This window comes from Protopterus annectens, chromosome 9.part0 (assembly GCF_019279795.1).
Source record: "Protopterus annectens isolate FY-2018-M chromosome 9.part0, PAN1.0, whole genome shotgun sequence".
Lineage (NCBI taxonomy): Eukaryota > Metazoa > Chordata > Ceratodontiformes > Protopteridae > Protopterus > Protopterus annectens.
This window is the reverse complement of record NC_056743.1, coordinates 157630224-157654188: the sequence shown is the minus strand read 5'-3', so window position 1 is coordinate 157654188 and position 23965 is coordinate 157630224. Positions and strand designations below refer to the sequence as shown.

The 23965-nt window shown below is 36.1% G+C and overlaps 1 protein-coding gene across 1 annotated transcript in view; it reads left to right on the top strand.

The window, feature by feature from the left end:
• LOC122811101 (high choriolytic enzyme 1-like) overlaps window positions 1-23965 on the top strand; it is a 154085-nt gene that overhangs the window by 60821 nt on the left and 69299 nt on the right. Inside the window, exon 6 of the mRNA XM_044082678.1 lies at window positions 7813-7988. Within this exon, the coding sequence (XP_043938613.1) occupies window positions 7813-7988 (176 nt within the window). The remainder of the gene's footprint in view (window positions 1-7812; window positions 7989-23965) is intronic.

Genomic DNA, 23965 nt, shown 5'->3' with positions numbered 1-23965 from the left:
ATACATTTCCAGGACACACAATCAGAAGCTTTTTATATATCCAACAGAACTATTCCTGCCTTCCCTTTCAGCCCTATCCAAAAGGTTTAAGAATGCATGCTTGCATGCCGATGGTCTGCCAAGGGCCTTCTTTTACACAGTCTACCTGTTTTTCACTTATCATTCTAGGTAACACCTTTTTAAATCCTGCTGTTGCAAACAGTTTCACATCCACATGATATATTAGCTTATGATTCCGCATGTCTTCTGTGCTGCCCTTTTGCTTATATAAAATCGTAGCATTCAGCTTTTCCCTCATTCTTATCTTCCATCTTTCCAAGATCTCATTAAACACTTTTACCAAAGTATTACTCAATTGCAGTCCCACTATCTAAATATGTGTGGGAGCTGTCTGGTCCAACCCCTTCCCATTTTTAATATGTCTTTTTGCCTTTGTCAATCATTTGTTCATTCCTTCTGAGTCCTGCTCATTCAATACTTTACCCTTCTAGACACTAAGTCCCCTTTTCACCAGGAATATGAGTATTTGTTGAAGGGTTATTCTTTGACTGCTGTCAGAAGTGCTGTGTGACTGGGGGGGGGGGGGGAGGGTTGTCCCTTTGCAAAAAGAAGCTTGAAAATGTGTTCACTGAAAGTGGTTTTCAGTGATTTATGTTCGTGCATCTGTCCAATGAAGAATAATCCTTCAATGAATAATCATGAATCCCTTCCATCATAGTCTTACTAGTGTACACAGCTCCTTGAAAACATTCCTGACTCCACCATTATCTTTTGTCATCTGACTATCCTTTTACTTTATTCTCCATGTTAATAGCTGAGTCTCTGTACCTCTTTAATCCAGCACCGATCACCCATTCTTTCCTTCTCAGCATTATTTTTGTCTTTCCAAGGTTTTAAGTTCAATTTACAGCTGAGTATCTAACTGCTGTGTGTGTGTCTATATATGTGTGTGTGTGTGTGTGTGTGTGTTTCCTGTCCTGTTTTCAATGGACTTGCATTCTTCAGGTGTGCTTTTAAAAAACAAAAAAACAGTTAACTCAAACATGCATTTCTCTTGTGAAACAAGTATCGCATACCTTTAAATTTCATAGATTCTCCCTACTACAGTCTCCCTTTCCTTTCCGTTTATCTGCAATCATTTATGTGCATTTTTCAGTAATCATAATTTTAAGGTTACCTACTTGCTCAAATCCCACCTGTCCAGCATGTAGGTTCATAGGTTCATAAGTGTGTACTAGGCTATCGGCTCTGGAGCCTATGTAAGCCTAGCCCAAAAAGATTCCTTGGCATCTTGCTGCCTGATGTTAGTTCTCAGTGCCCCTATCAAGCAAGGCCACTGAAGTGATCCCGGGGGTGAATTTTTTATTGCCCATCCACTCGTCAAGATTTCTCTTGAAGAGGGTAAGTGAGGTGCTCTGTTTGACATGAATGGGAAATATGTTCCAGAGCATGGGTAGTCTCTGGGTTAGGAACATGTCCCTCTAGCATGTTCTGTTTATTGTGGTAATAAGGTTGAGGTCCCTGGACCATGTGGCACAGAGGGATTGGAATTTCTTCAGATGTAGCATATCTAACAGCTTTGGGTCAGACATGGCTTTGTCGGTCAAGCAGAGATCGCTTCTAAGTAGGCGATGTGAGACAGAGTATAGCTGGAGCTTTTTGAGTCTGCCCATATAGGGCATGTGTCTAAGGCCAAAGATCCTCTTAGTGAGGTATTTTTGTGGCCTTTCCAGTTGTTGTACGTGTCTAGTGAGGTACATGCCAAATGAGGCATTGTATTCTATAATAGATCTGATGAGGGACGAGTAGAGATGGATTATGACCCCTTTCTTCCTTGATGAAAAACCCTTTGTAATGAGATGTGCCACATAGAATGACTTTCTGACCACAGTGGCAATGTTGTTGTCAAAGGAGAGTTTGGTGTCAACCTGTGTCCTTAGATAGATCTCTTATCACACCTTCAGTGTTTAGTGGACTACTGTCAATGTAGTAGTTCATGGGCACCGAGTTTTTCCCAGTGGGAATGACCATGCATTTTTTGGCATTGAGCTGAAGGCCATGGTTCTGGCACCAGTCATTGGTCACAGTGAGGCCTTTTTGAAGAATGTCTACATCAGTTGGAGAGTTGATAATGGCTTGCAATCATCTGCGAGCTTGGTCAGCCAAAGTCCCTTTATATTGGCTTGAACTTCAGAGAAGTAGATGCCAAACAGGAGAGGACCCAGGGACTGATCCTTGTGGGATTCCACTTGTAACTGGTCATCAGATTTGAAATCCGCTACTTTCACAGTGTGGGTTCTATCAGTGAGCCGGTTTGCAGCCCACCTTGTGACATAGGGGTTTATAGGGGTTTATGCCTAGTTTAGTGAGTCTATTTATGATTCCTGAGTGAGGGATGGTGTCGAAGGTCTTGGCAAGTTTGAAGTAGGCTGTGTGAACTACCTTGCCTTTATCCACAGTTCTGGTGACAAACTTGAAGAAGTCTATTAGGTTGAGCAGGCATGATCTACCTTTCATCCAAAACAAAACCAAACAGGCTGAAGTAAAAAAGATTTAATTATGTTCCAAATCACACCAATGACTTTAAACAATTTTAAAATAACAAAAAAACGAATGCAATGCAGTAAGCGCTTTTGTTTGGCTATGCCAAACTTCCTCTGACAAAGGAGCCATAATTTCCTGTTCTTTAAATAACAACCAAGTGGCTCGCTACATAATTGCACGAATCAGTTTCCCTCTTAAACAAATAAAACCCCTCAACAACATATAAATGTTTATATAAGAATCCTTCCTATTTTAAAACAGTAAATTCATATTTGTATTCCGATTAATTAAGTACACAACCATACACAATCCAAAAACACAATTAAAAAAAAATATGACCTTAATAAAAAATATATATATATATATATATATATATATATATATATATATATATATATATATATAATATTACTACATGCCCAAAAATAGAATTATATGTAGATGTAAATAAAAATATAAATATAAACTAAACTTATAATAAATACTGTTAATAAATAGTCATGGCACACACCAGCAAAAATGAGCAGTTAAACATGCCTAATAGTGTTCAGGGTACTATCTGTCAAGGGACTTTAACCTTAAGATGCTTCCAACAGAAAGTACACAATTTATTCCTGGCCAACAATGTGCATTCAATTTAATCTGCCATTTTAATTCCATTTTTTCTAATAGAGCTTGCCATGCACCTCCCCTCTTATCTAATTGTAAAGTATCCAGAATTACAAATTTAAATGAATGTGAAGAATATGTGTTCACATGTTTTGCCAAAGCATTAGTTTCGGTTTTATCACGAATGGCCCTAATATGTTTACCCATCCGTTCTTTTAGTTTGCGTTCAGTTTTCCTGACATAAAAACTAGAACAAGATGAACATATGGCACAATAAAATATTCTGTCAGTATTACAATTAACTTTCCCCGATACTCTGATATTGTTACCATTTATAAATACTGAACTGGTCTCTAGTACATATCTACAGTATTTGAAACCTTATGTAACACTAGGTGCGGCATTATGCATAAGTGTGGAAGGTGTAAAGCATTTTTTTAGGTTAAATCCTTTTTTATAAACTATAGTCAGGGTAAAATCAAATTTATTGTGTAAAGTACTATCATTTGTCAATAAATTCCAATTTTTAAAAAGAATATTCCGTATAGAATTACTGTCAGCACTGAAAGTTGTAATAAAGCTCCTCCTGAAATTATTTTCTTTATTATTACTTGTGCAATATAATTCATCACTCTCAGAAACACTCAGATTTATACATGTAACATCTGATGTGTTTATACTAATAGGAGAATGAGTTGATACAACTTGTGTCCCACCAAGTAAAGGTTGAAAGTGTCCACTGTCACGTTTTGTCATAACTTCATTCATTATGTTATCAATCATTATATTAGGATAGCCTCTATGTGTAAACATATTCTTCAATAAGTTGCATTCTGAAACAAAATCATCCCAATTGCTGACCATTCTAGCTGCTCTAACAAATTGTCCTCTTTTGAGTATAGGGATGATTGCTATCAAAGTGTAAAAAACTATTACTATATGTTTCTTTACGAAAAATTCCTGATAGATAGATGTGGTTGTCATAATCTTTTTTTAAAAAAAAATCCAAATAAGATATACTGTCTATATTTTAACAGCTGTAAAATTTAAAAAGGAAGTTGTATTACTGATATATTTTAAAAATGCATCTACAATATGTTCTTCACCACTCCACAAAGTAAAAATATCGTCCAAGAAACGTAAGTAAACATTACACCACTGATAGAAGGGAGATTCAAAAATAAACAATTTTTCCCAAACACACATTATAATATTAGCATAGAGCCCCCTGCAGGGGGACCCCATGGCTACACCTTCTTTTTGTAGGTACAGATTATCATTGAATAGTATAAAGTTGTTATAAAGGACCACTTCAAGAAGTTGTTCATAAAAGTAAATGCTATTTTGTGGAAGTCCTTTCCTAAGTAAATAAGAATTTACCCATTCAATGCCCTGTATATGTGGTATTACTGAACACAAGTCCTTTACATCGATGGTAATAAACATGTAATGTTCTCCAAATTTTGCTTTTCCCATTCTGGACAAAAAAATCCCAAGAATCTCTGCACAGATGGCTTTCACTTTGTAATACTGCCTTGAGTTTGCCATCTAAAAACTTTGAAATTGGATATGTTATAGACCCCTGGGCATCCACTATTGGTCTCATTAGTGGACTAATAATATCTTTATGAATTTTTGGGACACTGAATAAAACTGGTGTCCTAGGATGGAGTACATTCATAAAGTTAAATTCTTCAATGTTAATGTCACCATCAATGAACAGGTCATGTAAGATTCCCCTAATGTGCCTGTACGCTCTATTTATTTCATTAATGGAACTTGCTGTATAAGTGTTGCCATTCAAAATCTCTTCTATTTTGGAAATGTAGTCAGTCAAATTGAATATGGTCATCCCCTCCACCTTTGTCAGGTTTTATTAATCTTAAACCCTTTGTTTCCATCAACATATTTAAATTAATATTTTCGGACCTACTCAAATTATTTTTATTGTTATACAACCGAGAAGATGCAAGAGCTCGTAAGTCGAGCTCACAAGTTGTTTCGAACATCTCCAAAGCTGGATGTAGTGGGGGATTGTAGGTGCTTGAAATGTAAAATGTGTTTATGACAGGTTCATTAGATTGGAATAATAAACCCAATTTCAACTTCCGCACAAATAATTTTAAATCGATGATTGAATTTACCAAATTCATCTTTCCGTTTGATATAAAGGTCAACCCTCTCAATAACAAATCACAAATGGACTCATCAAACTCAAAATGAGAAAAATTATATACCTTAAAGTCTTTCATTTTATTAGTTAAGACCCTGAGGTTTGATGAGGCCTTCATTTCTTTTATTTGCGTCTTCTCCATGGGCCCCTGTTACTGTTCCTCCCCCTGTTCGAATGTACACCTTTCACCTGTTGTTGGACCATCATAGTTACATGTAGTTAAAAGTATACAGTCTGGGGAAGATAAAGAATATAAAAGAGAAAAGAAAAAAGAAATAAAATACATATTAGTGCAATGTTTTTAAACAGGCTATAGCACCTCTTCCCTTTCTCCACATTATATTACTTAGCTAATTACTTATCCAGTTGTATGCCTTATTTGTTGTCCATACCAAATATATCTTAACCCAGCAGTCCACAAGTCCCTTCTCCAACTCTTTCTGTCTCTCTCTAGCTTTCTTTCTCTCATTTCTTCCCTACAAACACCATAGCACCTTGGCCTCATCCTGAATAAGGATGTCCTCCTGGTTTACTATCATAATTTTGAAAAAATTATTTTGAGTAATGACATACTTGAAAAACATTGTCAAAATTAATGATAGTGACCAATAAAATAACGAAACAAAAATGGCAACAATTCAAAATCAAATTGTTGACATTTTTCAAACTTACCTTAACATCTGGTGCCAGTCAATACACGTTTTGCAGGGGGGCAAGCCCCCTGCACCCCCCGCTACTTGTATATTATAACTCTGAGATCACACTACTGTGAGGAAAAGGAAAAAGTTTCCCATCCTCACCATAATGTGATCTCCAATCAATATGTCAATCTCACAACAGTGAATGCACACTAGCATTCACTGTTGTGATATTGACATTTTCAAATTGCTGTTATGAGACTTCAAAAAACTGCTTTCTGTCAATCGAAGTTCGCATAACGGTAATTCGAAATTTGATAGTAGACCATTCCTTCTCATTGCTGTTCCACTCATTTAAGTCCTCCTCCCAGTCATAACTTTTCCTCTTTTGTTTTTTGGGAGCAGATTTTTGTCTTCACTCTGCAGTATATTTGGGGGGGGGGGTGCTGAAACCAGGTTTATGTGAACCAGCAAGATATCAGTCTGTGCTGCACATAAGCAGTCCATGATGACTGGAGTAAGTGCAACTTTGCATTCCCTGATGTTACCACCTCTACAGGCCATAAGGCAGACAATAGAAAATAGAAAATAAATATGTAGGATGTGATTAAACCTGCAAATTTTGTATAAATCCACCTTTATTGAGTCAAACGGATATAGTAGATGGAAATGAACAATTAAAGACACATAAAAAATCGCAATGCACTATTTGATAAGGGGTGTACATGTACTTGGTATTATGAAAGGGGTCTGAATGATTTTTAGCAAACTTTTTAAAAAAATTCCAGCTATGTGTATGTAGTGAGTGCACCTTGCACATCTGTGTACTTCTGTGTGTGTGCACTCAAACAAATCCTGTGCTATTTGCATTTACTAACTTAGAGTTCTCCCTCATGGATGGAAGGAGCATGTTTCCTGAATATCTGCCAACTTGTGACTTGACAACTATGTATTCACAAATAAAAAGAAATGGACTGAAGTTATTATAAGAATTCTAGGCATACACAAAAGGTGGAACATTCTAAAACAGGAGAGCTGTAAGAGTAAGGAGAAAATATAGAGATAAAATACCGTTATGAAAGGGGTAACCATTTAGGAACACATCAGGTAATGACAGGGGTTACTGAGGAACTAGACTGAGGAGGGTAGGCAGGAGAGGGCTGACTGACCATTGTGCAATTAAAGCTGCACATTGTCATATCGGTGATCTCAAAGCAGTAGAATGACAGATGTGTAAAAGGAATCACAGTGTTTAACCAAGAGAGCATTTGCAGCAAAACAGAGACAAGCAGGGCAAGTAAGACACACTAACTGTGCAGCTGACTCCATGAAATAGAGTTTTATTTTTAATTTTCTGAAGAAAAAGATCTTACAAAATGGTTACAGTTCACAGTTTCATTACACAGGATCAGGGCTCAGTAATTCACTGAAGGATCTCTAAGCGCTTATTAGCTAACGCGTGGCAAGTAAGAATTAGAGCAAATTCAGATAGCAGTGGAATGAATACAATACATGTTAATGAACTTGCAGGAACAAGGGGCAGATTCTGCAGTGTTTAGGTTCCAGAATCGGACCAGAATAAGTTCATCAAGATAACTGGTCTATCTTTTCTTTTAATCCTATTTTTTTAATATGAGGGCTGTATAACTTCATCTAAAATTCACTGTAATAATGTCATGTCTCATTCACTGTGTTGAGAATATAACAGTCAACAGTAGTTCATGTGGAGCTTAACAAAGCAGCATATTATGGCCTTACTATATACAAATATGTTATTATTGAATTTTTCTGCAATTTGACTGTTGATCTATTATTTAATTAACTTTACTTGTCTTTATTGATCATTAGATGCTGGTCCTTTGTAGGAAGACAACTTGGTGGACAAGACCTCTCCCTTGGTACAGGATGTGTTTATCATGGTATTGTCCAACATGAACTTCTGCATGCTTTGGGCTTTCACCACGAACAGTGTCGCAGTGACCGGAATAAGTTTGTTAGAATCTACTTCAAAAACATTAAAGAAGGTATATCAAATCTGCAACCAAATGATATATTCCAAGTTAGTAGCAAGAATTGTTATTGTTACATAGATCAAAGAATTCCAGACTAGAAGTAGTAGAATACAGCCATGTATTTTAGCATCTGTAGCATCTTAGCAGTCTGAGAAGAAGTCAGTACTAATATGTTTGCAGATGTTGCAGCAATACTGTTACATTGCAATAACCAATGTCTGAAAACAGTCTAGAAAGCATAGTAATTAGGATCAATTGAGTAAGTATTCTATTTAGGTATATTTAGTCAGCATTACAAGAACTTAATACATTTCTTTTGTCTAGGAACATGATAAGGCTTTACAATACAGGCAGACTATTTTAACTTTACCTGAATGCTGTGGCTGTCCCCACATTCAGCTTCTCTGCTCCAACCTTTACCTTATTGGTCTTTCACTATCACATGGATCCTTGAATGTCATCCTTTGACCTACTAAACCCCCTGACTATGCATTACAGGAGTGTCACTGCAGTCGGTGTAAAATAAGATTTCCTTAAGCTAGATTTGAACTGACTTTCTCTCCTTGTAGCTGCAGTTAGTAACTGTATTCCCCTCCTTTTCTTATTCTATAAGACATGCAGCAATGATATAATGTACCCAAATTATACCCTTTTCTCTTCTCGTCTTTGGGGTTCATACTAAGATACCTATCTCCCTATACCTCAGCCCCCATCCCCCTCTGTTTCTGCTCATTATTTAACTTAATTCTACTGCAGTCTACCAACCTATCCCCCTTCTTCTATAGAGCTACAATAAGTGATACCACACATAAGTAGGGGGGATTACTGTGTTTTGAACATGCAAAGGCTCCACCATTCTATTGATATTCACCACTGTCCTTTCATCTTGCACTGTGTGTTTCAGCCTGGAGAAAATTATGTGCCACTAGAACATTTTCAGTTGCTGTCCTTCATAGGATCACCTCAATAAAATATGTATGCTTCCCTAGATTCACCTAAAAAAGTAATTTTTTTTAAATTTATTAATTTACTTACACATTTATTTTTTTGCTTGTTAAATTTGATATTCTTCTCCTATACAGTAATGATATCTGTTAGTGAGAGAAAACCCAATACAATTGTCTGTTTTTGTTTTTCAAAAACAAGGAACCAAGAGTTTGTTTTGTGGTATGGGTCTCTTGTTAGCTTTCTAGCCAGTTTTGCAATGCTCATATTTCTGAAATGATGCATAATGGGTGTTATTCACAGACATCATGTGCTATTATGTAGGGTTGGGACACACTAGCCATCTCATACCAGGGTCCTACAGAATTCACAGAACCTACTCAACTGCACAATAAGTTCTGGTAAGAAAAAGTGGTAGTTTGAAAAGTAACAGATTTGAGCAGCTATGCAAATATGTCATGCAGCTTCTGTTTCGATCCATAAAACCTAGCCCTACAAAGTGCCTCTTCTAGAGACAGTGAAGGATAGAACAACAGGTGCAGTCAACTGTACAAAGATATGTATGCGTGTATATTTGTATGCATGTAAGTATTATGTATATATATATATATATATATATATATATATATATATATATATGTAAGTATGTATTAATTTATTTACTTTGATTTGTTACCCCTTGTAGGTCAATGAACTTAACAACTTTCAAGCTCTGCTAACTAGTACAAACCCAGTGTTACTGAAAAACTGTGCATTAAAATGGAATAAATACTTAAAACAACCTTGAGTGTATAAAATAAAAACTGGAAAGATATGAAGGGTACTAAGCAGTTATAATACATATCAGTATAGGCAAGAAGTCAAACTAATATTGGATGTTGAAGACTCTAATACATTTGCAAGGCATCTTAACCCTCAGTAGTAGAAAATGTTAAACAATGTTAATGTACAATGAGAGAGAAACAAATGTACCATATATGTACATACTAGCAAGCAGACCTATTTTGCAGGAGATTTGAAAGCTAAGAGTATGATAGACCTAATGAATGCAAAAATTTGAATTTTTAGCACAATTATTGCATAATGGTACTCCAGTATGTCAAAAAGGGATGTAGTTAGTATTAAAAAGTAAAAGGTGAGGAAATGAAATGAAGGGTGAGGAAGAGGAACAAAGTTTTTAAGATGTTATTTAGTAAAGGAGATGTAGAAATAAAGAAAGTGAAACATGAGTAGAAAGGAAGACCATTTATGAAGGCGAAGGTGTCTGGGAGAGTATCTAAATGAAAGCATCTGCAAAACCTTAGGGCAGGAGTCACAGATTTTTATACATTATACATTACATTTGAAAATCTGTTTTCACTACTTGTACTTTTGTACTGGAGGGGGTCAATGAGAGACTGTGTCTTTGGGAAGTAATAATAGATTACTGAAGGGCAATATAAGTATATGTCTACTTGCAAGGATCAAAAATTACTTTCATTTGACACGTTTGAAGATTAAAGACCCTAAGAGGAAATTAGCTTTTTTGTATTGGGGTCATTTAGCATTTTCAAGGTAAGACAGTGGCACTGTTTAAAAGGAACAGGAGTTATGAAATGGCAGCTATATTCTAGTGGTTACATAAGGTAAATAGAATTTTTTCTAAGATGAGGTGGCTATGGGGACACTGAGGTAAAAGAATACTCTTGTACACTACTGGTTGACCCTCTTGGGGAGAAAATGTGATGTTTTTATCCCCCCAAAATAGCTTGTTTATTTTAGCCTTTTGACATCAAACTGATACTTGAAACATAGTGTCTGATAAAGTCAAATGTCTAATTGTATAGATGGTTCCACATATCTGTACTTCAAACTATTTAATTATTGCTGATAGTAATTGTGACATTTAGATAATACCCCACTGGACTGTCAACAATATGATGTCTCGCAATATCCTGGTTCAGTAACTAATGAGCTTCAGTTCTCACTACTGACCCCAGTGTGAGACTGACATTTAAACAAGAGCAATTTCCATAATTGTCCACGAAAACATCCAACAGACCATTCATCGGCTAAGAAATGTTGTTAAAAGTTCAAATAAATGTATTTGGTGAGCGCTTTTGTGGTGTAAGATACACCACTTCATCAAACCTAGAAATAACAAATTATCCAACCAGTATATACTTGTAGTAATTAAAAAACAACCAATTACCAGTAAGAAATAATTAACTTAAAAAATTCATTCTTAAAGAGAAAACATATCCCTGCTACAAAATAAAATGTTTTTAGCAAATCAAAAAACAGCATCACAGAAAATGCTTTATAACATACATAGCAACCCGTAGAAACATATTGAAAGATTATTTAAATTTTTTTATGTGTATATTTAAAAAACTGTGTCTCTGTATAACTTATATATGAACATTTTGAAACTTATTTCCTAACCAATGGTCTGGCCCTTAATAGGGATTTAAGAGATACCCTATCATTCAAACCTTTCCCTCTGTCTGCCCTGAGTCTCACTATCCACCTGCTTTCAGTTGTCTTTGAAAGAGGGGGTGACATTGTGAATTTAGCATTTTCATGAACCATTTCAATAGCAAGAAACCTACAGGTGTGTGATACATCTGTCTTGTGCACGTTTCACTAAGGCATTAGTACAATCACCAATTCTGATTTTCAGCATGTGTTCCCTAATTCTATATCTGAGTTTCCTGTTGGTCTTTCCAATGTAAAAGGACGAGCATGTGTTGCAGACAGCTAGAAAAACAATATTCATGCTGTTGCAACCTGCTCTAACCTTAAAACTCTGTCTTAAGATCTGGGTGTGTACATTTATTGCTAGTATCAATGTACTTACATTGGTTGCAATTGTAACAAGGAATGGTCCCTCTTTTACCATACAAGTCATCTGTATCCCTTCTCTTATTGGGGTAACATAAATACTGTCTGAGTGATTTCTTATTCTTAAAGGAAAAACTGGGCTTATCACCTACAATAGTGCGTATGTCTGGATCCTGTGTTAAAACGGGCCAGTACTTACCGATGATATCTGTAAATACACGTACATCACTCAAACACTCAGTAGACACGTGTACATAATTATTCATCCTTTTCTTCTTGTGAGTTGTCCTATGTGTAAATGACACCCCCTCATCCAAATAATATGGTTTCCCAACATCACATCTCAGATCTACTGCATTGGATAGTATCTCACGGGTGGTAGAGTCAGTGTATCCCCTCTCCAAGAACCTCTGTTCTAAATCAATCAATTCACCATCAAATATTTCATCCTCGGTGGTGAGCCTAGAGGCTGTTAGAATTTGGCCTTTAACAACATTTGTAAAAATATGCCTTGGGTTCATACTGTTTCTGTGCAAAAGATGATTCCTATGGCAGTCCTTCCTATACATCTTAGTGGATAATTTTCCAGTGTTGTCCCAATATACACATAAGTCAAGGAAATTCATCTCATTGTATGAAGAATTCACCTCAAATGCAAGAAAGATAGTCATGCCATTAATAAATTCACAGAAGCTCTCTAACTCAACCATGTTGCCCTTCCACAACAGAAACAGGTCATCTATAAAACTTTGTAGAAAATTACCTGTTTCCATCTGTCTCCTGATAGCACATAATTATTTTCCCAACTAGCCATGACCAGGTTGGCATAGCTATTGGCACTGGAAGTGCCCATAGCTACGCCTTCTTTCTATAAGTATGTGTCATGTTCAAACATCATGACATTGTTTTCCAGAATGAGTGTCATTAATTGGCATAGTAAGTCTGCATGTCTACCTTCATAAATCCTATCAGATATTAAATAATCCCGCAACATATCCACCCCTAGTTCGTTTGGTATGCACGTGAACAGAGAACGTACGTCTAATGTAACTAACAAAACTGATCCTTTTTGTAAATCAACATCCTTATTATAAGTAAACAAATCTTGTAAAAATTGTTTAGAATCCTTAAGAATATAATTGTTCTTATAAACCACATGCCTCAGGTTCTTCTCCACAAACAGTGATAGACATTCTGTTATCCAGTTCTTCCCAGAGACAATGGGTCTCAAAGGGGGTGTGACCAGATCTTTGTGGATCTTAGGTAATCCTTTTATGATTGGTGTCAAAGGTTTGGATACTTTAAAATAGTTATACAAATCTAAATCTATAATATTGTTCAAAAACATATCATAAATAGTATGTTCGACATTCACAATCAATTTCCTAAGCTCTGCAGGACTAATCAGTTTATAAACATTATTATCACATAACATATCCAGCATAGTGTGAGTGTAGTAGTCACTGTCCATGATTACTATTGGACCACGTTTGTCTGCAGGTTTTATCACAATAGTTTGATCCATTTGTAAGCTTTTCAAAGCCCCATTATCTTGTTTACTCATGTTGTAAAAACTTTCTTGTCTTCTATCCCCCAACTCCTCAAACAGTTCTGCCTCACATAATTGCAAAAAAATGTCCATTGTAGTATGGCCCGGTGGTATAAACATGCTTGGTTTCCTATATCTAGCACTGTCAAAGTCTGAATCATTTTTAAACATAATTTTTAAAAGAACATTTCTATTAAACATTTTCAAGTTAAATATAGATTCAGTTACCTCAGTTCTTCTTGAGGGTATAAACGATATTCACTTATTCAGTAATGTAGATTGTACCTGGTTTAATGCTCTCGAAGAGATGTTCCATATCAGGGTTTCCTCGGACCTCTCTGCCCTGTCTTGCTCAGGGTGTCCTGTGAATGCCTCCTCCTCATCCACTTTCTGTAGAACTCTCTCTGCTCCCTGCTCATCGGTTGTAATGTGTCCAGACAAATTGGCAGTGTCAGAAAAAAACAGTATTTCGTCATTAGCAGAAAGGTTTGATGCCATCGCAAAACCCAGCTCTGTAGTCAAATTAATTTGTTCACTCCTTCCACTCTCAGTTGTTTTATGAGGTGAGCTTTTCTTATTCAAACTCCAGACGCCATTAACATCATCAGTGTCTGTGGTAAGAGGTGGAGCATTAGCTTTATGTTTAGCCCCTAGACATTCCTCTGTAGGCACTTCACTACTGCTGGAAATGGCCATTGATGTTTCGTCACTCCTTGAACTCATGCTGTTCTGCTGATTTAAGGTGGTATGAGACCCTGCCAATTCTGTTATGCATTTTTTTGGGCAATACAAACACATGGCCCATCTTAAAATCATCTATGTCCCTCCGTAGCTTGCCCAACTTCTGTCTCATCAGTCTGTTTTCAAAAATGTGTACAGAATCCAGTACATTATTCAATTTCTCCTCCACTAATTTGTGTGGGTATGTACAAAATAAAATATCTCTCTGTGAGACAATATTCTGCATTATCAAAGCCTCTTCTTTGTCACTGAACTCTAGAAGTAAGTGAATGTAATTAAAGCTCACCTCCAGGTTCAGTTGTTGCCATCTCGATAATAGTTCAGGTTGTTGCTCACCATAAGTTGGCATCTTGAGTGTTCTTAAACCTTGTGGAATCACTTTGTTCTTGAGGCAGGCTTCAAAGTGTGCCCGCTGTGCTTGTATCTTCTTGATTTTGTACAAGAGATCTTCAAAATTATGTGCATCTCTCAGAAAAGCAGAGAAATTGATGTTGCCATATTCATTTACACCATCATTCTCAGTCTGTGTATTCTCTAACAGTAGACAGGGTTTCCTCTTTACAAACTCCATCATTTTAATAGAAAAGTTCTCACCCAGTCCATCAGGTACTTCTGGATTATGACTCAGTTCATTCTCAACTGCATTGGTGGGGCAAATCGCCCTATTTCCATAATTGTCCACTAATAGCACAACAGGACCATGCTCTATAACCTGGGACTGGACTGTATACTTCTGTCCACCCCTAATGTAACCCCTTATTATACACTTCAGAGCAACGTGTCTCAGTTTAAGACCTCTGATATGCTCACACTTCAGTAAATGAAATTACACACATCCAAACACTTCTGGAAAAGCCTGATATGGATTTCCAGCTGTGTCCCTTCCCCAAAATAATACAGTAATGCTGCCACCAATAAGAATGTCTTCATGGCCTTTTATGGGGGTGTCCAATTATGAAAATTAGATATTAAAACAAATAGTAGCAAATGACCAAAGCAGCTAGGCTTTTGAAGTGGCCCAGGAGGTTATCAAGGCAAGTACAAGCACTCTCAAATCACTAAGTAAAAACACTGATTGACCAGCCACAATGTAAATTAATAAAAATATTTAATACTGAGCAAAATTATTAAAAATATAAAACAGTGATTTCCAATAAACAAAACTCAATCACGAGGAAAATGAAATCAGTACTGTAGGACAGAAATCCAACATTCAGAAAAACTGTAACTGATCTAACTGATTAGTTATAATTTCCTAACTAACTAAAGAACACCGTCCCTGAGCTAAACTAAATTACTACAACAGAGCAAAGGCAGGCTTACAGTTCTTGGTGAGTCCTTTTCGGGTATTCACTGCGCAGTACATCTGTAAACAGCTCACAACTATATCTGACAACTGACTTCAACTGTCTTCAGCAGGCTCTTTTTTAGCTTAACTGTCACAACTGTTCCAATTCTAATTTTCATTTCATATTTTGAAAGTCAACCAATAGCTGTTTATTAAAGTTCCTTCCTATCATTCAGCTTCTGACAGTAACACATAGCAACTATCAACATTCTGATTGCATCACCTGCAGATCAGCTGAATCTGAGACAGTTTGCATATGTTTATGAAGGAAGATTCTAAAGGCAGTTAAAAATGTAAAAGTATATTGTTCAAGTTGTTAAAACATTCTGTACAGATTATCAGTCAACATGTAAGAACTTATTTACAATATCATAGCTAGCATATAATACATAGATTAATCTGAAATTATATACAAAACTTCAGCCAGACATGCTAGCACAAATAACATTGTCCAATTTCTTCACAGTAATGCACAAATGTTTAGGGACAAGGGACATTACTGTTCAGTTAAAAATTAGTTAATGTAGGAAAACCATGGAAAAAAGTTGAACCAAGTCTTGTTTGAAGATTTTTTTTCGGAATAATGTGGCTCAACAATAACTCTAGCATGTAATCTGTAAGAAGGCTCAAAAATGGTCAAAATACAACCTAGCTAAAAATGTTGCAAAATGCAGCAGATTACCATGCAGAGAAGCACTACTACCTGCTACAACATGGTGATGATCTAAATCCCCAACAAATGAATACTAACATAGGACTTGATCTTTGGTTTTAATATATGGTAAGTCAGGATGAGCTGCAGTCATGGTCAATGAGCCCAAAATGTCCGTGAACTGCTCCTGGCCAGTAGTGTGGAGCAGTGAGGAAAACATACTGCAATTATGCAGTGCTACAACGCATATGACTATAAGGGTATGCACAGAGCATAAATTAATTTTTTAACACAAAGCCAAATAATTAATCTTTAAATTCTGCATCTGAGATTTAGATGCTTTTATTAATGTAGATATATATTTTGGATGTTGCTGTAGAATGCTGGAAAAATTACTCTGAATGTAGAAGTCATTACATGTGTTAAATGTGTAAATGGTTACTGCATTGGATTTCTAGGTTGGACACCATAAGCTGATGATGCCAGGAAACTGCTTTTTGCAATGACTACTGCTATTCTTTAAATGAATGCTACTTTTGATACAAAATGTACACTTGTGTCTTAATTGTGCACATAATTTTAAATACTGTAGTAGCAATGCAACTATATCTCAGAATTTGAAAAGTGATAAAGATTTCAGAACTCCTTAAGTAATATAAAACAATATACAATGCTTTGTGAGAATATAAGTTCACTCTATTTGCATAATAAGCAAGGTAATTATTCACATCTCATCTCAAGTAATTTTTTCTCAGCTTTTTCTTTTCTGGTCCACCCTATCAAAGTCCATTCTCTAACTGTACAGCAACCAGCCCTGCTCACATTCCATAACTTGTATTCCTGCATTGAAAGAGTCAGTAAAACAGTCATCTGGAAAACTGACTTTTAGTAACAGAAAAAATGCTGGGTCCTGCCATGCATGTTTACTTTACATAGTAAATACTCCTTAAGGACTTTATTAGCTGAATTCATTTACAGAAATAGTTTGAAGTTTACTAGCATCAGATACCAAAAGAAAATTTCATTAACTGTATATTGGCATATACACTGAAATGAGATGTAGTTCTTGGGCTTTTCTCACTTACTACCACTTAATCAATTTGAACTCAGCATTAGACTTGCTACTGAGTCTGCTCTAGCATAACATTAACTATTCACTTTCTCCTTCAAATAGCAAGTAAAATACTTATCCCAGAACCAGACGCTTTGCTTTCTATGTAAAACAGCTTGATTGGTAATATATATAGCTCAACATCTTGTGGTATTCATAAGCTGACAGATAGGTTGTTTTAGCACTGGTAGTTACTTCTCAGGTGCTTCCCACTCTGTTTGCCTACCCTACCCCCAATTCCCACCGACAACCACTACATCTAAAATGTTACTCTCCTAACTCTAGCCATATTCACCCCACTAGCCAATAGCCACTAACAATGCACCTCCTTCTTATACTCCTCCCACTATAAAACTTCCTCCTTAACAATCACTGTCCTCATTACTTCTTTCTTACAAAACCAGTCACCCATCTCTTCTGTCCTTACTTATTTTCGAACCCACCACATTTTCCTCTCATTCTAGCTAACCTTATCTACATAGCTACATCTACCCACCTAACCTTCATTTACTGTTCTGCTGTTTCTAATCTACCTAAGCCTGGTTCTAAAACAGCTAATCTACTCAGCCTGTTTCTAACACAGCTAATCTATTCTAATCTCTCCTTTTCCTAATTTCAACATGCTCTCAATCTCTCTGACTCTCCTGCTACTTACTCTGACTGCACAACTTACATCCTACCATAAACACTTACCTAGCATCTCATATTCTCCTACTGACCTTCACATCCACCCCAGCAACATATAGACCTTATCAATCTACATATCCCTGGAACTGTACTCAACTACTTATGTAGAATGATTCTCTTTTAGATATATAAAAGTACAATGTACAACCCAAAAAACAATATTAAAAAACAGACTAACTACAAAATAGATGTATTACTATTACACTTAGCAGCTCATCTCAAACTTAGGGGCGACATACATCCAAATCCTGGACCAAAAATATTCAACAAAAGGATCATACCTCCCACTTCCTTACAGACACTCCCCTCTAAAGAAACACATCTGTTCCTACTAAACATGACCCTGAGAAGTATATCAAATAAGATACATGAATTCCACACCTGACTTGCACTATAGGCCCCTGATGTATTTGTCTTAAGTGAAACTTGGCTAAAGTCAGAAATAAAAGACAATGAATTCATACCCTCTGGCTATAATATACACAGACTTGACAAATTAAGCATGGAAGAGGAGGAATAGCAGTCATATATAAAACATAATATTGATGTAAATCTTAACAACCTTAACATCCCAAAATTTAGAAACACAGAAATAACTTTTCACAAAACTCAAAATAAATAAACAATATTTCAGTATAATAGGAATCTACATACCTCTACTAACACAGTTACCATAGGAGATATCCTCCATTGGACATCCCAAAACATTCATCAAGAAACTATCATAATGGGCTACTTCAATGTAAATTGGTATACCTGCAACTTAGATATCTCCTCCAACTCCCTAAACTTGCATGGTTTCTCCCAACTAATCCCATCAACAACCTGAATACAAATGAAAAAAAGTTTATTGTAGACTGGATAGTAACCAATAAAACTCTTAACATAAATCTCTCAGGTTTCCTCCCGGATAGTATTAAAGATAATCTCCCAAGCTATCTGCTGAGTCAACACTTCTATAAAAATAGAATAATAACATATGATCAAGTATGCAATCTAAAAAACTTTAACAAACAAGCCTTTATTTTTTTCCCTGCATCACTACAACAGGGACTAGCTAAAGACACTACTCCTAGATGATGCCATAATGCACTTTAATAACATCTCCCTAAATATTCTAAACAAGGTAGCACCAATCACTAATAAAAAGGGAAAACACCAGATCCCTGGATAATAAACAATGCCATGCACTTCCTAAAATAAATAGATAAAGCCTGGAAACAACAGAATTACAAACAAAACACAAGAAGCATACAAAACTTTAGACAGCTTAGAAATCTATCAAAAAACACATCAGAAAAGACAAACAGTCCTACTACTCTAACATCCAGCAAAAAACCCAAACAATACAAACATGTTTTTGTCCTCCATAAAAATACTTCTTCAAACTGGCCAAGTCTCCACTCCACCCCTAAAAAACAGCACCAATAAACACAATTTAACTCCTATTTCACAAACTTTATTCTGTCCCTAATTAAAAAAGAAGGCAGAAACTCCCCTCACTATGCCAGATCCTCCAGGTTTTTCATTTCAAATTGTCCAAACTTCCAAAATAAGAAAACTGCAAAGCAGATTTAAAACCAACTACTTTAGCAGCCAACAAGTTACCTACCAAATACCTAAAGCTAGTAGCAGATGTCGTTTCCTACCAGACCTTCATACTTATTAACCATTCAATTACAGAAAATCACATCCCATCAATATGGAAAATGTCCTAAATTATTTCTCTACAGAAAGGTAGAAAATCTCAGGGAAAAAAAAACCTGCAGACCTACAGCAATTCTACCCCTATCAAAATACTAGAAAAATGCATCCATACCAACTCATTGACTAATTCACCAATAGTAACCTTTAAATGAATATAAAACATGGTTTCCATCCCAGCCACAGTACTGCAACCACCCCTCCTTACTTTAACTAATACTATCAACCACTACAGAAATGAAGGTCAGCTATTCTATTCCCTCTTTATTGATCTGAAAGAAAGCATTCAATACCTTCTCATATCAAAAACTCCTCACTGAACAATGCTTCCTCAGACTTAGCTGAGAAATCATGATAGTGTTGAGAGACTATTTGATTGGTCACCAACAAGCAGTTAAATGGCAGCAAGAATGTTCCCCCCTCTCTCACTAGTCAGTGTTAGAGTCGCACAGGGTTCAATCCTAGGACCACTCCTATTTAACATCTTTACAAACTGCACACAGCAACCAACCTTGCCTTAATTGCACAATATGCAGATGATTCCACACTCACCTGCTCTGCACAAATCCTTCCAAAACTACAACCAATAATGTACCTCTTTTTCACTGCAGTCAAAGCCTGATTAACCAATGATCATCTTTTATTTAATATTAATAAAACCAAAGTAAAGCTTTTTACAACTAAAAAATGCACAGAACTAATGCCCTTTGACATCCACTCATCCAATAACACCAAAAATAGTAATAGGAATCCAAACAAAACTGCTAGTTATGCTAATTGATGAACAAATTAATTTGATAAGCATCTGTCTCAAGTTATCAAAAAAACTCACATAAGACTCAATTCCCTCTATAGGATAAAGCCATATCTTACATACTCAACTCGACAATTAATAGCCAGAATCTGCTTTCAGCTCTACTGTATGCCTTACCAGTTCTTACAAACTTGAATAAAACAGAAAAAAAAACTAAAATTAGCATCATGTTACAGCAAAACAGCCAAATTCATTACAAGTAAACCACACTACTACAATGAACTCAGAGAATTATACTGGCAAGAATTATCCCACTACCTAACATTCTTCCAACTAATCACTGCACATAAACTTTTATACATGCTACAAAAGTGCACAGCACACCAAGATAAACTCCAGTTTTACACTAGTAGCAGAGACCTAAGATCAACCAACAAATCCCTCTTGCTTGTTACCAAATCCTACAATACTGCTGGTGACACTTTCTCTCTACTCTAATTACATATACAACATTGGGAATTATATTTTTCACCCAAAGAAATACATAAACTACCTATCTTCAGAACACAACTCAGACAACACCTGAACAGTAACTGGCTATGCTGTTGCTCCAAACCTGGTTAGATCTCAACTACTTTCCATACACTATCTTGTAATAATAGTTATTTCTCTAAGTTTCTTACCAAACTATTGCTCTTAATCTTTAGATTCTCCCTTTTATAAACTCACTCCTCATCCTCCCCTTTCTGACACCATCCCATGCTCACCCCATGCTCTCCAGCTAATCACTTTACACTCAACATCAACACATACTTTTTATCAGAAATGACCACCTCTTTAACACAACCCTATATCTTAAAATCTCTGATCCACTATCTAACCTGTATCATACACATCCTCTTAATGATGTTTTTCTCTCCCATCTCTTTTTCTCTGTTGATCTCTCACCTTTTTTCTGCTAATCCTTTATATTTTCTCTAGCATCACTCTCACCATAAAAAACGTCTACCTACCACCTCTCCACAACCTTAAAACAACTTCCATGCTAATCACATGACTGCCTATGTACCTCATCTCTTACAGCTGTCGCTTTTGTTTCTACCAAACCTATAAACTCCTAAATCAGCTTCAGTATTTACTTTTATTTAATATATACCTATTTACAACCACTTGTACCACACCTGAGATTTATATAGTTTGTAAATTATGAATGCTTTCTCTTTCTACTTTGAAATATATGCAAAAATAATTGTAATAATTCTTGTAAACTTAATATGAGGAGCTTTCTCCCTGGGCCTCTGAAAATGGGATTACATCCAGTCAGACTTTCTTTATTAACAAAAACAAATATAATAATAATAAAATAAATATAGTATATATGGTGGTATCCATATACATGACAGCATGTATGCTATAGACCACTTTTATGAGCACACCTTTCCAGAACTGTACAAAGCTTGTTGAAGTACATTTGCTGCTGATAAAAATATGTAATGGGAGTCTAGGGAACCTGTATCTTCCTAATGATGTATTGAATGTACTCAATTAGGAATCCTACTCATCTAGCCGTATCTATCAAAAAAACACAGGTTTATATCTAGTACTAGAATGATACATCGCATGGCATTTTGGCTGCTCATTCTTTGACTGTAGCAGTGGTCAGGGTTTCACATTATTCGGCTCATGTAGGTCAGTGAAAATGCAGATTTTATCTTTTTTACAGCACTGACCACACCATTAAAGCATTCTGTTGTCTCTAGCTGCTTCATAATGACAGCTAGGCTGGCCATTTACCTTACCTCCCTCCCTCCTGTTCACCTTTACTTCTGGGTAGTACAGGTACTTTTCCAGAAGAATAAATCTCTGACAGATCATAAAATTTTGTGGGGTCTATGTTTAGCCATCGAATGGCATGTTCTCTGAAAGCCCATTCATTGTACACATATCAGTGAAGCTGCATTTCAACAAAAGGCCACATGATCATAAACATATTAACATCGAACAATCATAATTGGCCGACATAAACAAAATGAATGTAGTACATACTTATCGCTATGACAGGGATAAAGAAATCTGCCCTTTCCCCATTGTAGTGTACCCTTGGGATTGGTATATATATGGTCTGATGTTCACGGAATCCTCCCCATGTGGGGGCTATGCCCCCCACACCCTCATCCCCTGCTCATTATATATATACCCACTCCGGGATTGCACTACAGTGGGGAAAGGGCAGATTTCCTTATCCCTATCGTAGTGATAAGTATGTACTGCGTTCTGATATGTGTACGATGAATGGCCATTCAAGGAACGTGCCACTCATTGGCTAAACATAGACATGATTTTGTGTGCAATATTCTACTGGAGAGCTCCCTAAGCCTGAAAACAAATCAGAATGGTTATTCAGGATATCATTGTTTTGACTTTATATAGTATCTGAGTCGTCCCTATGGCTCTGATTGAGTTCGGACACATGTGGTCTATTCTCTCACATTGTAAATTCCTTTCGTTATCCCTAGTTCTTCAGAAGCCATGTAACCCAAAGTATTGGACTTCTCTTCTTTACGTGTAACTACTTGAAAAAGAAACTGAACTTCTTATCCGTGTTTTAACATGTCAGCTATTCTCATCCAATGGTTCCTCACATTGACCAAAACAAGTTCATAATATACCTTCAGGCTTCTCTGGAGAGCCATACAGACCAGTAAGTTTAATAGAATTTTTGACAAGTGCACTTTGCACCAGTATCAAATTTCAGCTGCAGTATCACTCCATTAATTCTTAGCATTCGTTCCAACAACCTGCTTAGCACACCTGTCTCTCTGTCTCTGATGCATTTTAAGAATCCACAGCATTGACTTTTCATTTACAAAGTACCTACAGAGACTTCATTTCATACTTCTGTCCAACAATATGCAACTATTTTGAAAATAAAATGTCCTTTTGTATAAAATTGTTTGCAATTTTGCTTGAGAGCTGGACAAGGGGATCCTGCCATACAGTGTTTTGTCTAACCGTCATCTTGGATTCCTTCTTTGCCACATGCCTCCCTTTTTCATATTCATTACATTTACAACTACCTCATGGCACTCCTTTCTATAACCATCAATTTTATAACATTTGCTTTTATGTTTTATTTTCCTTATTATTTGACCCACATTTTGTTTTATACACTTCATTTTCATTATTTGGTTCTTTTATCTTTTCAGTAGTAATTACATTTTCTCTGCACTCATTCACAGTTTTTGATAAAGTCAGGTCTGTTTCTTGTAAAAGCCAGTCCTTGTTTCATAATTTCGGAAACCACAAATTATTCTCTCTCATTACAGAATCAAGCAATTGACTAAATAGATAGCCTGGGTCTGTTCTTCATCTCAGAAACATATGTATCTACAGTCTGTATAAGACCTTGTGCTCTTGGTAAATTCTTTCGACATGTTTACATTAATAACTGGATTTATCTCTAGATATTGTTATTTTTGTCTTCTTCAAAGAAAACAAAAATAGTTAAATATCTTTAGCAGTAGGCTTGGATGTTGCACCCTGAATCTTTTCAGGTATCTTAGGTATTCTACTTAAAGGAAGGAACAAATCAAAATTCTGGATCCAATGCTTCCACTTCTTTGTCAGGTTTTCTAAAATCACTTTTATTCCAGGAGGGTTCATCTGAACCACATT